The sequence below is a fragment of the Prinia subflava genome, chromosome 2, assembly GCF_021018805.1.
Source record: "Prinia subflava isolate CZ2003 ecotype Zambia chromosome 2, Cam_Psub_1.2, whole genome shotgun sequence".
Lineage (NCBI taxonomy): Eukaryota > Metazoa > Chordata > Aves > Passeriformes > Cisticolidae > Prinia > Prinia subflava.
The window spans coordinates 60277098-60298398 of NC_086248.1; the positions used below are offsets into that span (position 1 = coordinate 60277098).

The 21301-nt window shown below is 41.6% G+C and overlaps 1 protein-coding gene and 1 long non-coding RNA gene across 24 annotated transcripts in view; one reads left to right on the top strand and one right to left on the bottom strand.

The window, feature by feature from the left end:
- Positions 1-556: 556 nt before the first annotated feature.
- The window catches only part of LOC134546895 (uncharacterized), a 32185-nt gene continuing 11440 nt past the window's right edge, over positions 557-21301 (top strand). Inside the window, exons 1-2 of the long non-coding RNA XR_010079303.1 lie at positions 557-722; positions 8198-8258. This is a non-coding gene — a long non-coding RNA (uncharacterized LOC134546895). The remainder of the gene's footprint in view (positions 723-8197; positions 8259-21301) is intronic.
- LOC134546893 (uncharacterized) overlaps positions 1734-21301 on the bottom strand; it is a 249245-nt gene continuing 229677 nt past the window's right edge. For 22 of the 23 annotated variants that reach the window (XR_010079294.1, XR_010079290.1, XR_010079302.1 and 19 more), the window contains 3 exons: positions 5421-5536; positions 2589-2737; positions 1734-2374 (listed from right to left, as the gene is read on the bottom strand). Coding sequence is in view for 1 of the 23 variants with exons in the window: in XM_063390175.1 (XP_063246245.1) it covers positions 5479-5536 (58 nt within the window). In the remaining 22 variants the exon portion in view is untranslated. Of the gene's footprint in view, positions 2375-2588; positions 2738-5420; positions 5537-6773; positions 7028-21301 lie in introns of those variants that run through there. The other variant, XR_010079301.1, reaches the window with a different exon arrangement.

A 21301-nucleotide genomic window follows, 5' to 3' on the forward strand; every position in this document is an offset into this window, starting at 1 on the left:
CTTTTTGTAGGTTTTCCTTCACCTACCTGGATTGTTTATTTGAATGTAATCCCTTTAGAGAGAAACTGTCGTAGGCTTTTTAGGCACAATGGCAGAGACTGCTGTCCTCTGATGTATTAGGAAGTGCGTGGTGACTCCATGGCTAGAGGAATCTGACTGGATATAATGTTGGGTTCCCTGCAAACCACCGAAGTTTGCCCCCACAGATGCTCCTGGTTTTAGCCTTTTTAGATTAGGATCACCATCACACCATCACAGTGTTGTTTCTACTGAATTTTTTACAAGACCTCTAAGCCTCAGGAAAGGCAAACTGGCAACCATGGGCCTGCTAGAGTGCTCTCAGCCCCATCAGGTGTACTGCACAATTGTAGCCAGGAATGGGGATGACTGTCAAGAAGCACACTTTCCATTTCTGCAGTGGGAGCTTCTGCAAAGTCTGGAGACAAAGAGGGAGGAAGTCTGGGGACTAGCAAGCTGCTCTTAGCAGAAGTCTCTTATATATAGCTTAAAAATAACTTCTGCTGATTTCAGATCAAAAGTCCTGAGAGAGGGAGGAGGAAGAGGAGGATTCAAGTGCTGGGAGCAGCCAAGCAAAGCAGCATGTCCCTGGCATAGGAGGAGCGGAGGACATGCCTTCTGCAGGGATTAGGCAGAGCTGCTGGAAGTGAAGCCTGAAAACCGGCAGAACGGAAGCTTGGAAACCGAGCCCTGGGCTGGAGCGGGTAATTTACCTTATTTGAAATAAAAACAGCTTAAGTTGAAGCCAGCCGGAAATTCAGCTGACTTGAAGCTGCAAGCAAAATTAGCATAATACTCTGCAGGTTGAAACATGGGGGAAGCAGACTGAGGGATTGAGCCTTGACGTCTGGCAGTGTAAGGAAGCTGCTACTGCTTCTGCAGTGCTATTCAAAATTATCCCTTAAAGCTAAAATCATTGCAAGACCAAGCTAGAAAACCGTAATAATGCCTGTTGGCTTTAACTGCAACAAGCAAAAAAAAGACAACTGCAGCAGAATCATCATTAAAAGGAATAAGACTATGACTAGCCCCCCTAGATTGGCAGAGCATGGTAAATACAACTGACAGACTGAAACATCTCGGCCAGGAGTCTGTCAGTGTAAATCAGTGTAGCTATGCCACTGACTTCCACAGCGAAGCTGGGGCAGTTCATTCCATTAAGAATCCAGACCTTGAATGCAAGTAGGCATAGCCTGCAAAATGCTCTTTACTGGGTGGGGGCTGGGGGAGGAGGGGTCCCAATTCACCATATCACACTGAAAGACCCAGAGTAGCTTTCATGATTTAGCTCCAACAATCTAATCCTAGAAACCTTCTAATCATAGTGGTTGCCAGACAGGCTAAGTCAGCCATGCGAGCTAATGTATCCTGCTACTGCTGTTAGACTTATTCCAGTTCCCAAGCTAATTCCTGTAGAGCTAGCTTGTAGAGTTAGCCTGTATAATTCAACATTACACTGCACTGGCAAACCCTTTAGGATCGTAGCTGAGTATGTGTGCAAGCAAGAGAGTGCAGTTAAGTGATGCTATACTCCCAGGCTTGTGAATATCTGGGAATTTTATTTGCCCACGTACTGAGGACCAAAGATCCAGTTCTTTTCCTGGTGTCTACAAACCAGCTCCTATGTCAGTAAGTGGCTTAATTTGAATGACATAGTGATTAATGTAGCCAGCTATAACAGGGCACCAATGCTTCTGCTTCTGTTTCCCCGGAACTTACACTGGTCAGTAGCAACAATGGTAAACTCTTCTTCATATTTGAAAGCAGTGCTTTCTCAAATATGGAGATTTTGCACCACTGTGCCAGGATGCAAAGCAATGCCATTGCATGCAGAGTAAGATAATGTTGTGTCTGAACACCATCATATTGTTACTGCAAAGTAATATTTTTGCAAGACCTGGAGTGGATTTTCTGGACTACAAATACCACAGGAGTCTTACTGAAAGGATTCCTTCAAAAGGGGTCCACGATATGTATTTTCATACAGAACATGCAGAGTAGTCACTGTGTCATTAGTGTGCCATCTACCACCATTTTATTGAGTTCATCTGAGTTTTGTTACAATATCCTAGGGTCTCAGGATCTCTGCTGCCTTTAAAGGAACAAGCGGCAGGGTGGAACATGTGATCAGAGAGTTCACCAGTGTTTGCAGTGAAGCTTAAACATGAATGAGCCTAGACATGCTTGGAAGCCCAATAAAGTGTTAATAAAACTTGCTCAGTATTTTTAATGAAGGTGTTTGGAGCTGTAAGATCCCAGAAGTCATTTCCAACTTAAGGAATATGCACACATGTAGCTGAAGAGACAGCAAATCCACATTTTCCAAAGGAAGCATTTCTATGTGATTATCTTCTGCCTATAAAAAAAACAGGTCTTAGCTGAAATTTTCAGATGAACCAACTTGTATCTATCACAAATTCCACACACATAAAAGGAACAAAAAAATACACAGTGGACTTTTTTTAAAATCTGTTTTTCCAGAAAGAAATACTGTTGCAGACATAAAACTTTTTCCAGGCTTGCCCTGGGCACTCCTTGAAATATGCTGTATGGACAATACGCACTCATACCTCTGGCTGTCTCTAGGAGATATTCATCCTGTCTCTCCTTGGCAAGCTGGGTTTCCTGTCCAGCCCCACAGGATTTATTGCCTCATTGTGGTGGAAAAAAATTGAGGCTGGTGGCTGGCCATATATGGATATGGAAAAACCAAGATGAGCTAGAAGGGGAAAAAAAAAAGAAAAGTGGGTATAATTACAAGTCAATTAAATATAAATCATTATAAGGATAAGAGGAAAGGAGCAGCATGCAGAAACCTGCATGAAATACAGATGTTCTCTGACTTTCTCCCTCCAGCCTGTGGATTAGCAGTATGAGGAGTAGGGCCTGTACTGGCTCTGTGAACCATCTTCACATCATCTGGGTGGGATTTCCAGCCACTGACAAACTCAAAGTAGATTAACAATGCAGCAGCACCATTAAAGAAAGCAGGGGAAGGAGGCTGAGAGGCTGAGATCTTTTGGCCAGGTTGGGTTTTGTTTCTATTATTGCCTAGTAACCTATAACTCTTTATGAGGGCATAAAATTGCTCTTTACTAGTGTTTTTCTCTTCAAAGGTCAGCAAAGCCACAGTGACAGTTAAAGAGGATGAGTGCACGACTCAGTGGGGCTGCTGAAAGCAACTAGCTGTTTTTGGAGAAGAGGAACTTAATCTGCTATCACATAAGGAACAACCTGCTCCAGTTGTCACCACCACAGGCTGTGAGCACATGTGGCAAAGAGGGTGGCAGCTGGGGGTCTGCTTTTACCACCATGCAGATTTACCCAGCTCATGCAAGGCTGGTAAAAGCCACAGGCCCTTCTTTATTCAAAATGGAGTACAGGCCAAAAAAAAATGACAGGCCAGAGTCAAAGCAAAGCAGGCCAAGGTAACTGAGTCCCATCAGGAGTGGAAAATGGCCTTGACTCATTCAAAAGAGTCAAAAACCCAAAGAGTGCTTTTTTCAGAGGTACCGTTCCAGTTCTGACTCAAAGGCAGAAGCAGCACAAAGCAGCGTGGCTCCACAGATGGTTCACACCAAATCAGCTGCTGGCCAGTATGTTAAAAAAAACCCTTAAATTGTCAGTTAGTCTGTGCTTCATTATTTGCTTCTTACCCATTTCTACTGAATCTATACCAGCTCTGATAGGCAACAGTGCCATTGAGAATCTGCTGATTCAAATCCCTCCCTCCTCAGCAGAAAGCCAGTGGGAGGAAGGAAGAAAGAAACCCAACTCGACATTCTATTTTTCCCCCTTCAAAAAAACCCTAAATTGCTTCTTTAATGCACTCGAGGTTTTGAGCGGGGTAGGAAGCTCTGATACAGAATGGGGCTACAATTTTGTTAAAAGACAAGCTCTGCAGCAAGCCTGTGAACTCCAATAAATTTGTAACTCTGTTCCCAGTCAGAAACAGAACAATAGCCTCTCCTGTTTAATTGTGGATTGCTGCAAGTGGTTTCGTGCTCAAACCCTCTTGTAATGTAGTCCTCTCCTTTTAATCATCAAAGGTGATCTCTGCCAAAGCAGCTGACAGTTGCATTTGATCAAGTGTAATAGGAACAGTCAGATCTTCCGGGATCCTTGTAGTTACCCATTTTCCATGTGTAATTCCAGTCTATTTCATGCAAGTTTAATATGACAACTGTATTACAGAATTAGAGGGAGGATTTGGGGTGAGATGACTCACTGATTTTTTTTCTCTTTTTATTAGAAAATATGATCTGAAAAACAAAAGCCATTTTCTATTCCCAGCCCTGCTACTGACCCCCTGTATGACCTTGAACAACCTTTGATGTCTAGATCCCTTCTTCCACTTTGCCTGTCATTGCAGTTTAGGCACTGTGAGCTCAGTGGTGCAGTGGCTGCCTGGTTTTGGGGTCCCAGCGTAATAGCTTTGACAGATGAGTGTGCACTTAGAGTTGGTGACATCTGGACTTTAACACCACTCACATACATTAGTAGCTGTATAAATATTTATATTTATCACTATATATATATGTGTGTCTATATATGTACACATACAAATGTGCCCATAGTGGTTTTAAATTTCTGAATGAGTACTGTAGGGATAAGGAATTCAAATTTTAAAACCAAGAAAGAAAACCCAACCTTCATCCTTCAATGCAACTGCACTTCAAATAGATTTTGCCAGAAGAACTTCTTTTGGACTCTGCCCTGTGGTTTGCACAGTTCAATTTACATTGACCCTGGCAAAGGAAAGCAAAGCAAAGCAAAGCAAAGCAAAGCAAAGCAAAATGTCTGTTCCTTGTGCCCACTGCTGTCTGGACCCACCAGTGATGCTCGGAGGTGTCCACTGCCCAGGTGTAGACCACATCCACTATGCAAAGATTCCATTCCTTGTTTTATTACACCACAGGTCAGGAGGAGCATCAAATCCCTCTCAGTTGTGTCAGATGTCAGCATTTGGGAGGGTGGTTGGTGGTGGGGAGGGGAGGGGGAGGACGGAAGACAGTCAAAATGAAAATGGTTTGGTTAATTAATTGCAAGCACTGCTTGAAGGACCAGCACGTATATTTAATCAGTTGCCTAGTAACAAACGGTGTATGATGTGAATGCTATCAGCCCGCAGCGTGAGCAAGGGATGGACCCTTTCTGTTTTTATCAGCTGCCAGCATGCATACTCTGGGCGTTGCATGCCCTTGCGCTCAGAGGGGCTGCTCTGCCACCTCACAAAAGCTGCATGGTAGCAAGGACCCCCCCCCCCATTTTGGCTCTGCCATTCCTGCTCCTCCCCCAGACATCTCAGAGAGAAGACTGTCTCTTCTTACAGGGAGTGACCTTTTCAGTGGTGAATCAAATGACAAGAAAAATTATCCAGATCTCCCCTCCCCTCCACCCACCTTTTTTCTTTATGAAGTTATCTACACTCTGGGAATAGAGTGCAGGCATTGCTGCTGCTCACGTTCTGTTACTGACACCAGTGTCACCATTAACAGTATATATCTTCCATAAAAACCTGTGCAGAGAAAACCAGAAAATCATTGGCACTGGGACAGAGGCAGAATTAATAAGAAAGTGGGTTTGTTGGTTGTTGGGGAGGTTTTTTGTGTCTTTTTTTTAACCAGTGACCTCAAAGAAGGAAGGGCAATGGATGGATAGATGCTGGATTGCAGCACATAAAACCAGCCCAAGACAAACTGTACAGTTCTGTTTCCTGTAGGTGAAAAAATAACTCATGACCTGACAGGCAACTGAACATTGAGTACTCCTTTGGTGCTAGTTTTAGGAGGGAATTTGACAACAAGAATTTGCTTGTAGCTTTCCACCACCCATATGCCATAATGTTAGCTGGGCCTGATAATGCAAGGACACAAAAAACGCTCGTGCTGCCTGTCCGTACTGTGAAAGAGAAATAAAAAGAGAACATCCATAAAATAAAAGCTCCCATTTATGTTTTAACATGCCATGACAATGTTTGTGTGTCCTTATCAGGGCTTTCTCTCCTCCCTCCCCCCTCTCCATTTGTGAATCCCATTGGATAAAAGACTACATCTTCCATAAAGAATTCCCACCAGAAATCTTTATAAATCCTCCATCAGTGAAATACTCTGCTGTCATGCTGAGCAGAAGCTAATCTAATTAAGATGGGATCTGCTAAATTTAATAGCCTGCTATGAATTTTTACGGACATCTGGTAACTGGAAGGTTGGAACGGCTCTGACACATCAAATACACATTGTCCAAATGGCCGGTATCAGGCCGATTATTTTCCCTTTCTCGGTCACTTGTAGCTGACGTTGGATGCAATCACCCCCCCAGGATACACACACGTGACTCCATCTGAAATTAATGGGGGTTAAGGTGCATACATGTTGGAAAGCAGAACTGGGCTCCCAGTGCTTCCTCTAATGTTTTTTTCTGATTAATGAAGGATCAGGATATACCTGCATTATATTTTGTTGTTTGCAAATACTGTAAACTATACAGCAGGAGCTGGAGTATCTGTTAGCAGACATGTCTTTGGTATCTGCAGGTTATGAACCCAAACCTGACTGGCAGCTTTCCTCAGTCAAAGCCCTATATGACATCCTCTGGCTAAGCAGAGGTATTTCCAGTGGGGACCAGAGGACCTCCACAGTTTTAATCATGTCTTCCTGACCTAACAATAAGCTGTTAGGAGAAGGCAGGGGATGGAGGGTTGGGTTGTTAGGGCTTTTATCCCTTAAGCTTTTTGTATGAAAATGAGTTGAAACCTTCTAATGGTCTCCACAAATGGTGACTTGAGCTGTTACAAGGCTGGTCTCATCCCATGGGCTGTTACTTTAAGAAAGGAGCACATTTACAGAAGCACAGGTTTTTCTCCGTCTTCATGGGATGCAGTGTGAGAATGCCACACTAATGAGCTCCTGGCACTCTTGTGGTTTGCTAACTCACAAGAGAAAAGATCACAAATATTATTTCCTCCTGGTAGATTCCATGGGTGTCCAGCTCTCTAAGGTCTCACTCTGAGCTTCCTGTAATAAAACCACAAATATACATATACATAGTTTACATTCAGAGTTATGTAATTTTTAGACAGGGAGTACAGCACATAAGGCACAATGCCCAATTTTTCAGAATAAAGAGTTTGCACTTTAAAATGTATATTTTCTTATTTGCTGTCTTGGTAAATGAACCATTTTTCTTAGACTCCCTTTAGCTTCACCATAATAAATTTTTCAAGTAAATTCAGCAACACAGTGGGAATTGTGTCAACCTGGTGTGATGAGTTGGCACTTGAAAATTTAATCTCTTTACCATCCACCAGCCTTAAATCTGTGTAGTGTGACTTTTAAGCACATGCCAAAGAGCAGGGAAGTTACAATGCTGGTTTACAGATTATTTAGGTGCTGGCTTCATGAAATAGGAACAAACTCATAGGGTGCCAAGTGGAGAACACTGGGCTCCATATAAATTAAAAAAACTCACTGAAGTAATATAAATGTTGATTTAGTTAAACTGGAGCATCTGTAGTGAGAAGAGACAGGAAATCCAGCTGAAAGGATTGCGTTCACCACTGGTACAGCCCTATACTCACTGTGCAATGACCAGTGCAAATCACCATCGTGCCTGAGGTGCTGCACTGATTTACTCCTGGCAAAACTTACCAGTTTTTTTACTGGTACTTCTGGCAAAAGTTTTACCAGCTCCCTGCCTCCCCCACAGCAATGTGGGCACTGCTGCACTGTCTGAGGAAAGCAACAGAACAGCAGGTCTCCCTCCCCACCCGCTGCCCAGTGTTGTAAGAGCTGGGGACCTCACAGCCACAAATTTGCTATGCCCTATTCTCTCTTCATCCCATTGCATAGCACTGCTTCCTTCCAAATGTGAACCTCTGCACTCACAGAGGAACAAGTTTACTGCACAGTTAGGACATTTCTTATGTTCTTGGCAAGTCATGATCTTGACCTGCTACGGATTAACTATCTGAATGAACAGGAACAGACAGTCTGCAGAAGGGTGTCTATGACTTTGTTAGAGTGATGCTGAATCAATTGCGTGGACCGGGTTAATGTTGCTTATTCTTTCTAGGCAAAATGCAGAATTAATTTATAGTGGTGTAATGTGATTCCAGAAATGAGGTATACATCTTGCCTGTAATGGCTTTTGATTATCAATATCCATGTTTGTTTTTCAGAAACAAATGAGAATGTAAGAAAGAGAGTGAAGGTGTTCAAATGCTGTTCATTTAGTTAATGGTAAGTAAAATGAAATTCTAAGTAATACAATGAAAGCTAAAAAGTAAGTATAGTTATTATAGTTGGGGCGAATTTATACACATTATAAATGCATCTTAAAGAACCTGAATAATATGAGAAGTAAAATAATCAGGTCCATGGTGTGTAGTTTATTCTTTATTTCAAAATTTACAATAGATTATGATTATCTCCTTTTTATGTGATAGAACATGCAGTGAGTGGTGTTATAGTGTGGTTTCTTGCATTTCAAAAAATAAATTTGAGTTAGCATTTACAGACATTTCCAGAAGTTTTGTGTATGCCTTTAAAACAAAAGGAAGGGGGAGGGAGGGAGGGAGGGAGGGAGGGAAGAAGGAAGGAAGGAAGGAAGGAAGGAAGGAAGGAAGGAAGGAAGGAAGGAAGGAAGGAAGGAAGGAAGGAAGGAAGGAAGGAAGGAAGGAAGGAAGGAAGGAAGGAAGGAAGGAAGGAAGGAAGGAAGGAAGGAAGGAAGGAAGGAAGGAAGGAAGGAAGGAAGGAAGGAAGGAAGGAAGGAAGGAAGGAAGGAAGGAAGGAAGGAAGGAAGGAAGGAAGGAAGGAAGGAAGGAAGGAAGGAAGGAAGGAAGGAAGGAAGGAAGGAAGGAAGGAAGGAAGGAAGGAAGGAAGGAAGGAAGGAAGGAAGGAAGGAAGGAAGGAAGGAAGGAAGGAAGGAAGGAAGGAAGGAAGGAAGGAAGGAAGGAAGGAAGGAAGGAAGGAAGGAAGGAAGGAAGGAAGGAAGGAAGGAAGGAAGGAAGGAAGGAAGGAAGGAAGGAAGGAAGGAAGGAAGGAAGGAAGGAAGGAAGGAAGGAAGGAAGGAAGGAAGGAAGGAAGGAAGGAAGGAAGGAAGGAAGGAAGGAAGGAAGGAAGGAAGGAAGGAAGGAAGGAAGGAAGGAAGGAAGGAAGGAAGGAAGGAAGGAAGGAAGGAAGGAAGGAAGGAAGGAAGGAAGGAAGGAAGACTCTCCACTGAGTCTTTTAAGAATCAAACCTGCTGCTTCACGGCCACCTAATTTAAAAGACAGATGTGCACGTTTCTGACAGTAGACATGTACCATTATGCTGAGGTAGTGACACAATTCTTCACAGGTGCTCCCCAGAATGACAGGAACTGAAAACAATGGCTAGTGGAGAGCAGAATTGAACACCCACATGTCCAGTGAGTGCCATAGACACCAATAACTGCCTGGTTTGTGTTATCTGCTACTGTGAAAATCAGTCTGGGTTCAAAAAACAATTATCAAGATGTAGTCACCTTCAGGAGAAGTTCCTGAGAGTGAGACACACAAAAGTGACATGTCTGGACTGCTTAGGAACCTATCTCTTGTCAGGCACACACCATCTTGTGTATCAAAGTGTTGCTTGTGTCAATTCTGTTTTGCTTCTAGCTAGCTCAGGTGGTTTCTCAGGTAGTTGGGTTTTTTGAAGATTTTTCTCTGTACAAGCAATATTTTCTGCAGACAGTTTATAAAGACACTTTGGAGTCCAGCAGGATGTGATGCCCTAGCAAGGTACATGGAAGCTGGGTGCCATGCCTGTTGTCATGCCAGTGTCACAGTGCTCTAGGATTTCAAATCTTTCATAAAACTTCACCTATTGTCAATTTGTGAGAACCTTGAATTGAAGATACTATTTTATTTCAAAGCTAATCTGCTCAGAGGGGAAGTAACAGCCACCCAGGAGCTATTCCCACCAGCCACAATCAGCCAAGCTCTTCATGCCTAACTCTCCCCAGCACAAACCCACTGCCTCCACTCTGGAATTGTTCAGAATAATCTATGCCAAACAAAGAGACAATATTTGCATGTGTGCTCCACTCTAAACATCCACATAAAAAAATGAGATCATGCTCAGATCTTCGCAGGTAAAGATTTATTGACCAAAAAATGCAAACTAACATGCATTGCTAATTTAATGACATAGCGACCAACTTCTTTGGTAGATGTAATTAGAAAATCTAACACATAAAAAGTTTTACTAGTAAAACATCCAGGTAAGTCATATGCAACAGAGAACCTCTAGAAATGGTGCCTTCAAAAATTGTATCTGGATGGAGCAAAATCTCTTTTCCACTGAGGTTGATTAGAAAAATCTAAAATACACTGTTTTGACTAGCTACTAAAAGCCATAATGGATTTTTTTGATGTTAAATTTTGTTAGTGTGCTTGTGCAGCAAGAGGTAGAGAACAGGGATTTTTCCAGAAGATATACATCAAGGATATCAGATCTGCTACTGTAGCAATACCAACTTAGTTATATTCTCCAACCTGAGAGCTAGCATCTTGCAGGCATTTATAAAGACACCACCCAAATGGGACAGTGCTGCCTAGTAGGAAGCTCCACAAGATCTCTCCTTCTACCACACCAGTGGTTTAGAAAGCAAAGCAGTGATCATAAAAAGGCTGAAAATGTGTTTGAGAGCCACAGCTTCCTCTAACAGCTTGAAGATTCTGTCACTGCAGGGAGTAAGAGCTCATTTCATCACTGTGGTGCCACCCCCAGCTCCAGAATAAAATGATTTATCAAAATTATCCCTGCTCCTCCCTATCCCAACTCACAGGACACATAGATCTGTAAGGGCAAAACCTGCCAAGCTCCACGCTCTGCACGAAAGCCTGGCTGCATACGCTCTTGTTTACATAGGCTGCCAGACCTATTTGTGGGCACATATACCTCAGGGTGGTCCTGTACATCCCCCTGCAGCCTCTAATGATGGAGCACAGTTGCCATGAGCAGTGTTTCACCGGAGGGCTGGAAAGCTCCACAGGCACAGCTGTCTTGCTCCTGGGGCAGCTGATATGTCTCTACCCTATTGAGGGCAGAGTGAGCATGCCCTCAATAGGTTGCAGTGGGACTTTGGCCCTAAATCAATGTTTTCTTGGCTTTATGAATAACTTGTCTTTAGAAACCTGTACTCTTGTGCCTCTGCTCAGAGCCATTTTCAATCACAAAAGGAGTGGCTTCTCACAGCTGTTCACTAACGTGGACGTAGGGCAAGGTACAGTACAACTGTGGAGAGTCTGCAGAGGTCCATGGAAGAAGCAATCTCTGTTAGAGGTATTAGAGGAATGGTGTCACTGAGTGACAGGCCAGGAGCTCTGAGTTCCAAAATAACCACCAATCCTGATAGGAGAACTTAAAAACAGACGGGCCAATGTGAAGAGCTCCAGCCAGAAATTGCACCTGCGCACTTGTTAGGGCAATGGTGTTCATTAAACAGTCACTTTCCTCTCCACAGCTAGCAGATGTGTTGGCTGCAGTGTCCCTGAGTGGAGTCAAAACCCACTGAAGTTCCTTTGTGTTGGAGAGCAGCTGCAGCAAAGCGCAGCTTAAAACCCAAGCCTGCCCAAACTAGTCAGAGCTTATATCTGGTAACACCAGTTCCAGGTGGCCCACAGTGGGGATTTCAGGATTTGCCCTGCTTTCACAGCAAGAAAGATGGTGTGGCTGGCACTGAAAACTAAAATATGTTAAAGGTTTTACTGCAAAAGAGTTAAACATAGTGGCCAAGTCAGGTTAAAGATTCTGGCTTGTCACTAGCTGGGGTTTCCCAAAACAGCAGTGAGTATATATGTTCATGTCCTGCATGAAAGAATATTGGCATCACAACAGTAAGGACAATTCTTGCATTAGGAAGAGAGAATTAATCCAGGGTTAGTCAAGTCATGAGGGGGAACCCAAGGGCAGTCACAAAGAGATAAATCCAAACAAAGGAGATCCAGCTTCCCAGTGCAAAAATGTCTGAAGTTATGTCAGGAAGAGCCAGCCCCAGCCTAATATCAATTGCATCCCCTAATCTAGACTAACCTCTGAGTGTTTCCTTTCAAGTTATCCACTTTACTTCCTCAGGACTCAGGGTTTGAGTTTATAGCTGCTGTTTTCTACATCAGATATAAAATGCAAATGCATTTTAAGGCAGAAGAAATTTTGAAACTGACTGTCTCGGCTTTGAGACAAATTAGGAGGTAGCAATAAAAAAAAAAAAAAAAAAAAAAAAAGGCAGACGATAGGGTATCATACAGTATCATACAGTCACCCCAAGACACTGACCCAGAAGGAGGCTACAAAAATTGACAACTCCTTGTATCTGTCTGATGAAAGGGAAAGGAATCAGTAAAGCTGAACATAGGTTTAGTAGGCTTAGTAGATAAACACTGTGTTAAATAAGCATATCCATTCTTAGCCCCTAAGCTAGCAGAGCACAGAAGCACATGCAAAATCAGAAATGTTTGAGTAGTCCTGTTTATTTCAATTGAATTACTTCCATGCTTAAAGTTATGCACATGTTTAAATGATCTGTTGTAGTCATCTTAAAAAGCAGACACTTTTTCATGCCCTTTAAGTTGTCTATAACTTTAGCATCCAGGGATGCTCCAGGAGTAAGTATTAATTTTGTGATCATTACAAATCAGAAACTGAATGTTATTGCAAGGGTAAGGTGGGTCACCTATTGCATGAAGTAAAGGCACTGCGACTGTAATTCCTAAACCATGCTGTCCTGACTATTTGAGTTTGCTTTACTTGATTAACATAAATACTCCTTTCTACACATAATGTAAAAAAATTTAGTTCCATCATGAATAATTTTGTTTTCCTTTCCTTTAAATACTTCTACTGATAACTAACAGCTAAATCCACAAAGCAGTTCTCCCAAGACACTAGGAAATGAGATCCACGTTCTTGCCTAAAAGCTGTTTTAGGTTATGGCAGTCTAGAAGTGCTGTCTGCAGTTTCAGGTGGGCACAACAATTCCTATCCAAAGCCTTGTCAGCCCTTGCATGTCTAATCATCTGCTGGTTGACACACCTCTGTGATGTGCAGGACTTCTTGTTTCATAACATGCCTGGTTCCTATACTGAAATAATGATAATTTTGAGTTGGTTGAGGTCTTGCAACAGAAAATTCACAAGATTTGGTGTAATCACTAAGACTTCTTTTATATTTCTTTACAAAGCCTTTATAATCTGGGGTGGTACAATGCAACAAAAAGCTGGCAAGTTGTAATGTCAGTTTAGTAGGGCCTGAATAGAAGCTTTGAACATCAGCACAAGAAAACTGGAAGTTTATAATAGGCTGCAAGGCAAAGTGTTTGATAAGATGAGTTCCCTAGCCACAATGCTTGAAAACTCCATGGCATACTGAGCACAAAGAGCCAAATCTCCTTTCCTCTTTGGAGGTTGCTCTCCAGGATTTACCCTGACACTTGCTGAACAGACTGCATGAAAGAGATGTCTTGTCTTGTTCTGCTGGTTATCATTCTTGCTTTTTTCCCTCAGAACGATTTCAGCAAAGACCATAAGCTTGTGACAGAGTGAATTTGTGATCTTATCCAATCATCTGGGCTGTTTGCAAAACTTCAGTAGGTGGCAGCGTTTTGTTGATAAATGTTTTGTTATCCTAGTGATCTCATTTAGTGCAACTGTTGCAATATTAATAAACTGAACTTATGATTGCATTTGCCAGGACTGAAAATATTGCTATCCTATCTGGCATTTGCTCTTATCTGAACTGACAACAACATCCATTGTATTTATAAAAGCGGAAAGTCTCTGTGTTTGTATGTGTTAGGGGCAGAGGGGAAACAGAAAACAAGGGGAGAAACAAAGGCAGAGTAAGATTAAAACACTAAGGTTGTTGGGCATCACAATCTTGATTGTAATAGATGAGCATTTTGACAATTCTGTTAAATTGTCAGTGCTGGGGAATATGTGGCTCAAAAGAATGGTTAGTAAGTTATTCTCTCACCTCTGGCTCACCAGTTTGTACCAAGCCAATCTTGACAGTATCTGTAAGTTGTTACTACTTGGTAACAGGTTGGCAATCTACAGTCAATTCCTACTGGACAGAAGAGCATATCAAGAAAAAAAATTCATCACAACTGCTATTTGAGAAGCCCAGATTATAAAAGACTTAACAATTCAGCCCAATAAAGAGTCCAATAAGGGTGAAGAGGGCAAGTGCTGCTTATGTGTCCTGTTAGAAAAAAAAAATTGAACTTAATTCATCTGTATTTATGTGTACATATACATATATACACACACATATACATACACACATGCACATAGTTACTAGGCCTTCATAAAAATAGATAATTATTTTTATAGTAAAGTTTCTATGTAATGTATCTCCATGTTTGCCTGTAATGAAAATAGTTTCCTTCATAGTCCAAAGTCCTATGCACTGTTCTAAACAAGAACAGCTCGTGCAGAAGAGGACTGTCCTCACAGTCACTCAGCTAACATGCAGTTACTTGAGGTTAAAAAAGAAAAATTAAAGTCTCTGATTCAGTTTAACTCCCAGAAAAGAAGATCAAAGTCAGTGGTTTTATTACAGGCCCTTCAGATTAAAACTGACTTAAATACACCAGGCTTTGGGCTAAATCCCACGACCATTAAGATCTATCATGAAAGTGTCATAGACTTAAACAGAAATTGGATCGGGCCTGCTAAAGAGCACATTTGGACTAATACAAATCCTATATAAATTAGATATAATAAATAGGTGCCAAAAGAGACCTTATGACCACGTTTGCATATATGGACATAATTTTTATTATTCAGGAAATTCTCTAAGATTGAGCAATCAAGAAGGGAAAGACAGAATCAATGTTGCCAAATATCAAGGTGATTTAGACCTTGCAGAGGAAATTGCATAAAGATTAAAAAGTCTTTCAGCCTTATGAATGAAAGAGAATTGGAAAGAAGAAAGAGACAGCTATGCTATGATAATGGCATTGAGATCAAACATCATTTAGGTAAGGCTTCAAAGCCTACAATAAATACCTCCTCTCAACTTTCAATACAGAATTCAGTGTTGATCCTAGGGGCAAAAGTACAAATGACATGGGACTAAGGTGACAGAAGAAAATTACACAAATAAAGCAGAAGCATACTCTGCTGGCCTTAACAGAAGATGTTTTTCACAGCTTTGCTTCCCAACATGAATTCATGGGAAGAGTCCAAGAAGTCCTTACTCATCCCAGATCAGAGTCATCAGATCTATTCCACAACTGACACTCAAAAATTATAAAGGTTCTAAATTTTTGCCCCAGGTCTGGAGTGATTGTGAATGGCAGCTCTGTTGGTTATAAAAGGAATGTAGAATCTGGACAGCTGAGAGGACTGCAAGGAGTTTAACAGTCATGTTTGACAGACGCTAAAAATCTGAAATCAGACAGACTCATCCTTCCCATCTGTGAGGGAAGGGAAGGGAAAGGCCAGATCACCACTGGAACAGGGATGCCCACCTACATAAGAAGACAAAAATGTTTAGAACAAAATCATTGGATCTTGAGGTCACTGAAATCAAAGGTGAACTAGACTTACAGAGCGGTCAGAATCTCATCCCAAGTAGTTCACTGCAAGGTGATGAATTTGTTTCTTGTAACAGGCACCTGAGAAAGGATGCCAGTGTGAATTCATGTTTTAATACCAATCCAGATTGAGCCCAAGAAGAGCAGAAACTTCTGAGACATCTGACAGCACCTAATCAAAGGAAGGTTGGAACTATGCCTGAGCTGTAGGCCTAAAAACGTACGGCCACTCCATATCATACCTCGGATAGCTGTGGTGGTGCCAGCCTCCATCAGCCACTCACTACACTTCTCAACACCCATCTTTGTGATTTCACTTAAACTCCCTGCCACAGTCACAAAATTGCACTCTTCCCCGTCATCAAATCTGATCTTAAAAATGCTTCCCTTCAAATGAAGCTTAGCAGCCCTTTGACACTGTTGCCAGTGTCCATCATCAGGCAGAAGGTGGGAAGTGGGAGTGGAGGAAAGGTAACATTCACATCACTTAATTTTAAGCATCTAACTTCAATTTACCATGTTAGCAATCTGATTTCTTTGTTTAATCCATGAAGACAGACAGGATCCTTTGAGGGATGATTAGGAATTCTCTGAACTGCCCCCACAGGAGCCTGACAGCAAGGTCTGTCAATGCAGCTGTTATTAGCACGTTGACAGATAGCACACAGTACTGTTAGCTCTCTTAAATTCAGTGGATGTTCCCTCATTAACCCTTTGCATCTCTCATCTGTCAGTATTTACTTGTACTTCAAGGATAAGCATTTTGGGAAAAGCAGTGTATTCTTGTGTATCTGTTTAGCATCCATCCCTCTTGGGTTGTTTAGCCTGGGGAAAAGGAGGCTTTGGGGAGATCTTATTACTCTCTTCAACTACTTGAAAAAAAGTAATTTCAAAATGAGTGCTGGCCTCTTCTCCCAAGTCACTAATGACAGGACAAGAGTTGTTGTTGTCAAGTTGTCCCAGGGTTTAGATTGGGTATTAGGAAAAGTTTCTTCATGGAATGGGTTGTCAACATTGGAACAGGTTGCCCAGCAGAGTAAGTTGAGTCACCATCCCTGAAGGTGTTTAAAAGACATGTAGATGTGGTGCTTAAGAACATGGTTTAGTGGTGGACTTGGGTTAATGTTTGACTCAGTCTTATAGGTCTCTGCCAGCCTCAATGATTCTATTGCACATTAGACCATGCCAAGAGGCAAGGAGGTGTGTGCTGTCTTCCAAACTACCTCCTTCACACCTAGCCCTGGAAGTGCATCTTCTCACAGGGGCATGTAAGTTCTCTGCCACCAGTAACTGAGTTGTTCTGTTACCCTGACTGCCCCTGAACCATCAGCACTGTGATACCTTAGGTGATGTTAAACAACTGTAAGCTAGGACAGAAGTAGGGCTCTTCTTACTGGTGGCACAACTGTGTTTTATGACTGGATTAACAAGATTATGTCTTCTACTGCTGTGGGATCCATAGTCTGTGAGGAAAGAGGGTATGGCTATAGTACTAACTGTAAAGGAATATATACAGGAAAAAAACTTATCATTTAAGATAAGAATGGACTTGGTAGCTGCTGAGCCAGAATTAATGATGAAATGCAAAGCTGCAGACACAAGCATAGAGTCAAGAAAGCTAAAACATATAGAAGTGAAACTCAAATCAAAGTAACTTAAATATATGACATAAGTATCCATTGTATTCAAAGGAATATAAATTTCTAGAGATTTCTAGAGTCATGAAGCAGCCCAGGGATGGAAAAGAAGTAATGATGCTAATAATGATGAAATATGCAATTAGAGGTTTGGGTTCCCAATCTGCAAGGCATTTAGACCCATGATTGTTTCTGTTGAAATAAATGGAAAAAAATATTGTTCAAGAGCCTTATTTCTATTGCAATTTCTCATCTTCATGATATAAGGGTGAAGATGATCTGTTGCAGCTGAGGTTGAGTAGGTTAACCAGCCTAGTTCAAGAGTTCCTTATTGCAGAGACAAAATATGGGTGCTGTGGAAAGTGACTTCTTCATGAAATCACTAGTATTTGTTTGCCTGTATTAGCTGGAGAGTAACCATTCAGCATCTTTGAGACTGAAGCACTTTCTGTTTGCAATATGTAGTATGTGAACACAGATGTTAGTGTGTACACAGGCTTTAGAGAAAAACACAGTACTTAGGAAAACTTTGCCCTGAGTGAGGAAGGTCACCATATCCATAGATGGCCACTGAAAATTGTACCAGACAGGTTAGATCTCTTCAAGGTGGAGGAAATTGGGCTGCTTACTATGCCTCAGGGTAAGAATAAGGTATAGTCTGATTCAGGGCATTTGCTAACCACAGCTTTAATCATAGCGGGACGAGAATAGCAGTACTTACTACATGTCACTTCTGCTGCAGTCTGAGCACAGGCGTCTGTCAGCTGTCTTTCCTATGATCAACCTGAGAGCCCTGGAGATTTCCCCATCTTACTTGCACTAGAAGGAGAAAGTTGCCTCTGTTTTATTTCACTTGCACCTGAAGCAGTAAGCAGAGCATACAACAGGTGAGGCAGGGCCTAGCTACCTTGTTCAATGTTCAAAGGCAGCCACTTGGAAGAAACCAACACATGGTTTAGAAATAGAGGGCTAGACCTCAGCTACAGTACCACAGAATCAGATTGCCTTCACAGAAGCTGGAGTTATTACCCTGCTGCAGCCGTGATGACATTCTGAGTCTAGCCCATGATGCTGTAAGCACCCAAGCTATGTTCTCTCTCTGTATCAGTGTATAAATACGGAAAAGATCTTACAAAATTTCAAAATAACAGAAGGGCAAAGAATGCTTGGTAGATAAGCCAAAAAAAAAAAAAAAAAAAAAAAAAAACAAAAAAAAAACAAACAAACAAACAAAAAAAAAAACAAAAAAAACAAACAAACAAAAACCAACCAAAAACCTTTTCCATTTAGTCTTTATTCTGAGATGTTTTACCCAGGTCATGAAGGACTAAGCTAAAACTCATACACATGTTAAGTATGCGATGGCCTAAGGTGTGTGTCAACAATACATACCCGACTAATCTCTTAAAAAGGAATGGAAACTGAGGAAAGCTGTGTGGCTTAGAGAGAGAAATGCAAATGCAGATCGACCCTGTAATGAAAAACCTCCTTATTAAACTGTTTTATCTTGGAGCAGTCCTTCTTTTCAGAACACATCCAAGCAGAGATAAAGGCATCTTACCATAGTCATTAAACTGTGCATGGTTTGATTCAATCAGACTCAGATAATTTGCATATGGATCAGTTTAATCTAGTTCTTCCTGTCTCACACCTATTGTTAATCATGCCTAGACTCCCTCCCTGCTTACTAATACTCATTCCCCCTCCTCCTCCATTCCTTTGATTCAAGTAGATAAATGAATAGGCATAAGGACATCAACATCTTTCTGAGTGATCATCTGCCTTGTATGCTCAGAATGTCCCATGTTTTGCTGATTATGTCCTGGTTGGCATCCCATATGTTCTTGATAGTGTCTGTCTTTGCTGATTTAGGAAGACTGGGAAGACAGAGGAAGAATATTGACTCAGGCTGTAAGCCTCAGCTTAGGTTTACTTCTAGCTTCAAATTAAGTGAGATTTGTGTTCTCAACTTATTCAGCATCATTAGAAAGTATCTCTCCAAGTAGCATGCTAAACTTAACAAACAGAATCCTTTTCTTTCAGGAGCTGAGTATTATTTCTGCTTTTAGTCAGCAGTGGTGATACCTGTTTTTACATAATCAATCTACAGTGATGGGGTAACCTGCTTTTTTGTACAAGTAGATATTTTTGTGTATCAGAGGCAATACTGTTTGGGTCTTTTTATAGCAATGCTAGAGCTCTGTAAGATTTTCCCTCTGAATTACTGAGTTTTTGCTGCTTTTTCAGAGAATAATTACAACCACAGGTTGAATGACTCTGCCCCCAATATATTGCCAAGAATCCCAAACCCTAGCTTTGTTTTTTATTGTAGGGTTTTTGTTTCATTGTTCAGGATATTCTGTCCAGCCGCATCACAGTTATGGCCTTGGGGAGGTAATAGGCTTTATGATTGTGTGAGGAATGTGAGAGCAACAGATTGGGCAGTTTACACAAAATGTCTAGCAGGGTGATTTTTCCACTCAAGGCTGTTGCTGTACAAACCTGTGGAGAAGATATTCATACACCCATATTAAAATCTTTATTTTCAGGGTTTTTCTTGTATTCTCTCTGTAGCTTTTATATAAATTCAGCTGCAGCTAGAATAATGTCCTCTAAAAACTGAAGGTCAGGCTCCCAGGAGGAGCTGCCTTTCAGCAGAATGGGGAGGGTTTTTTTTTCCTGGTGTAAGGACAGTCATACACGCGTGGTTGGACCCATCATTCATTTAGCCAACAAGAAGTGACCCCCATATTTCTTTTGTGGTGATGGTGAGCTGGGTGAATCCGTCCCCCCAGCCAGGAAGGGATTTTTTCATACACAGAATCTGTGTAGGTGTAGAATTCACAGGTGCTGAAGGAGGGGATGCAGGACAGTATCCAGATTCAATGTTCTCCAGCATAACTCCTCAGGGATTGTGTGTGCATTGTGATTAAGACCAGTTTGACCACAGTAACACACCACCCCTGATGGCCCTCCCATTCTGTGCTGCAAGGGAATGTACAGGCCAGAGATCTCAGCAAAATGGGACAGCTGTAGACAGCTAATAGGGATGAACATACACGTCTCATGCATTAATATTCAAATTAATTTCTGCTGATTATATTTCAGTTTAGGATGATGCATTATTTATATTAGGAGTCCTTTTATAGTATCTTGTGAGTAAGGAAGTCACAGCTCGTGAGGTGGAGCAGATGAGCTCTCCTTAGCAGTCTCTGTTGTGTTTTCATAGCACTTAGCGCATGGGGCTGTAAGATTACTGAGTACCTGTAATTCCAGACAATACGAGACACAAGACTTAATTTCTGACAGTTTTTTCCACAGGACATGGAGAAATTCATTAACTCTGCCTGCTTTTCTGGAAACAGGAAGGAATTGAAAATTCATGCTAAAAACATTAACAGAATAATTTTAAACCTAGGGAAGGGGCAGAAAGGTTATATTTGGGTTTAGTTTCTGGGAAGGACTAAGGACCAGAACAGCAGGATATTAGGCAAATTTGATGCAGCTCTCCCTGTTAAAATTTTGTCCCTGAAATTACAACATCCTGACACTTTTTTCCCTTGTCTGAAACATAAAAACATTGCTTTTACAGAATTTGAGGATTTCAGCTGGCTGAATGAAATGGTTCCCTCTCAGCAAGAATGTAAAGATGACTGTGGCTTCACTAAGCCCTTTTCTGCTGCTAAGGTGGCAGTTTTAGATTCCTTGTCATGACGTATAAGTGAAAACAGCTTTGGAAAGCATCCACTGAAAGAGGCTGATCTAAGGTTTAAGTACTTTCATAACCATATTTGCTAATCTGGAGTAATTGATTATTCTCATTTCATATTCTTCATTTTCCTTTTAATTTATTTTCAGTGTGCAGTTTTTTAGAGAGGAGCGGTGAGGGGAGGAGATGAAGTGAATTTCCATCTCTGGCACCATATTAACAAAGCAATATTCCTACACTAGTCTCCATCCGTGGAGCTGGTGGATTGCCTGGGAGCAGTAGGATGCTGTCCCATCGTGAGGGTGTGGGACAGAAAAGTGGCATGTAGGGGTGCCAGGGAGCTTCACAGGTATTTGCTAAAAAGAAAGCAAGGCCA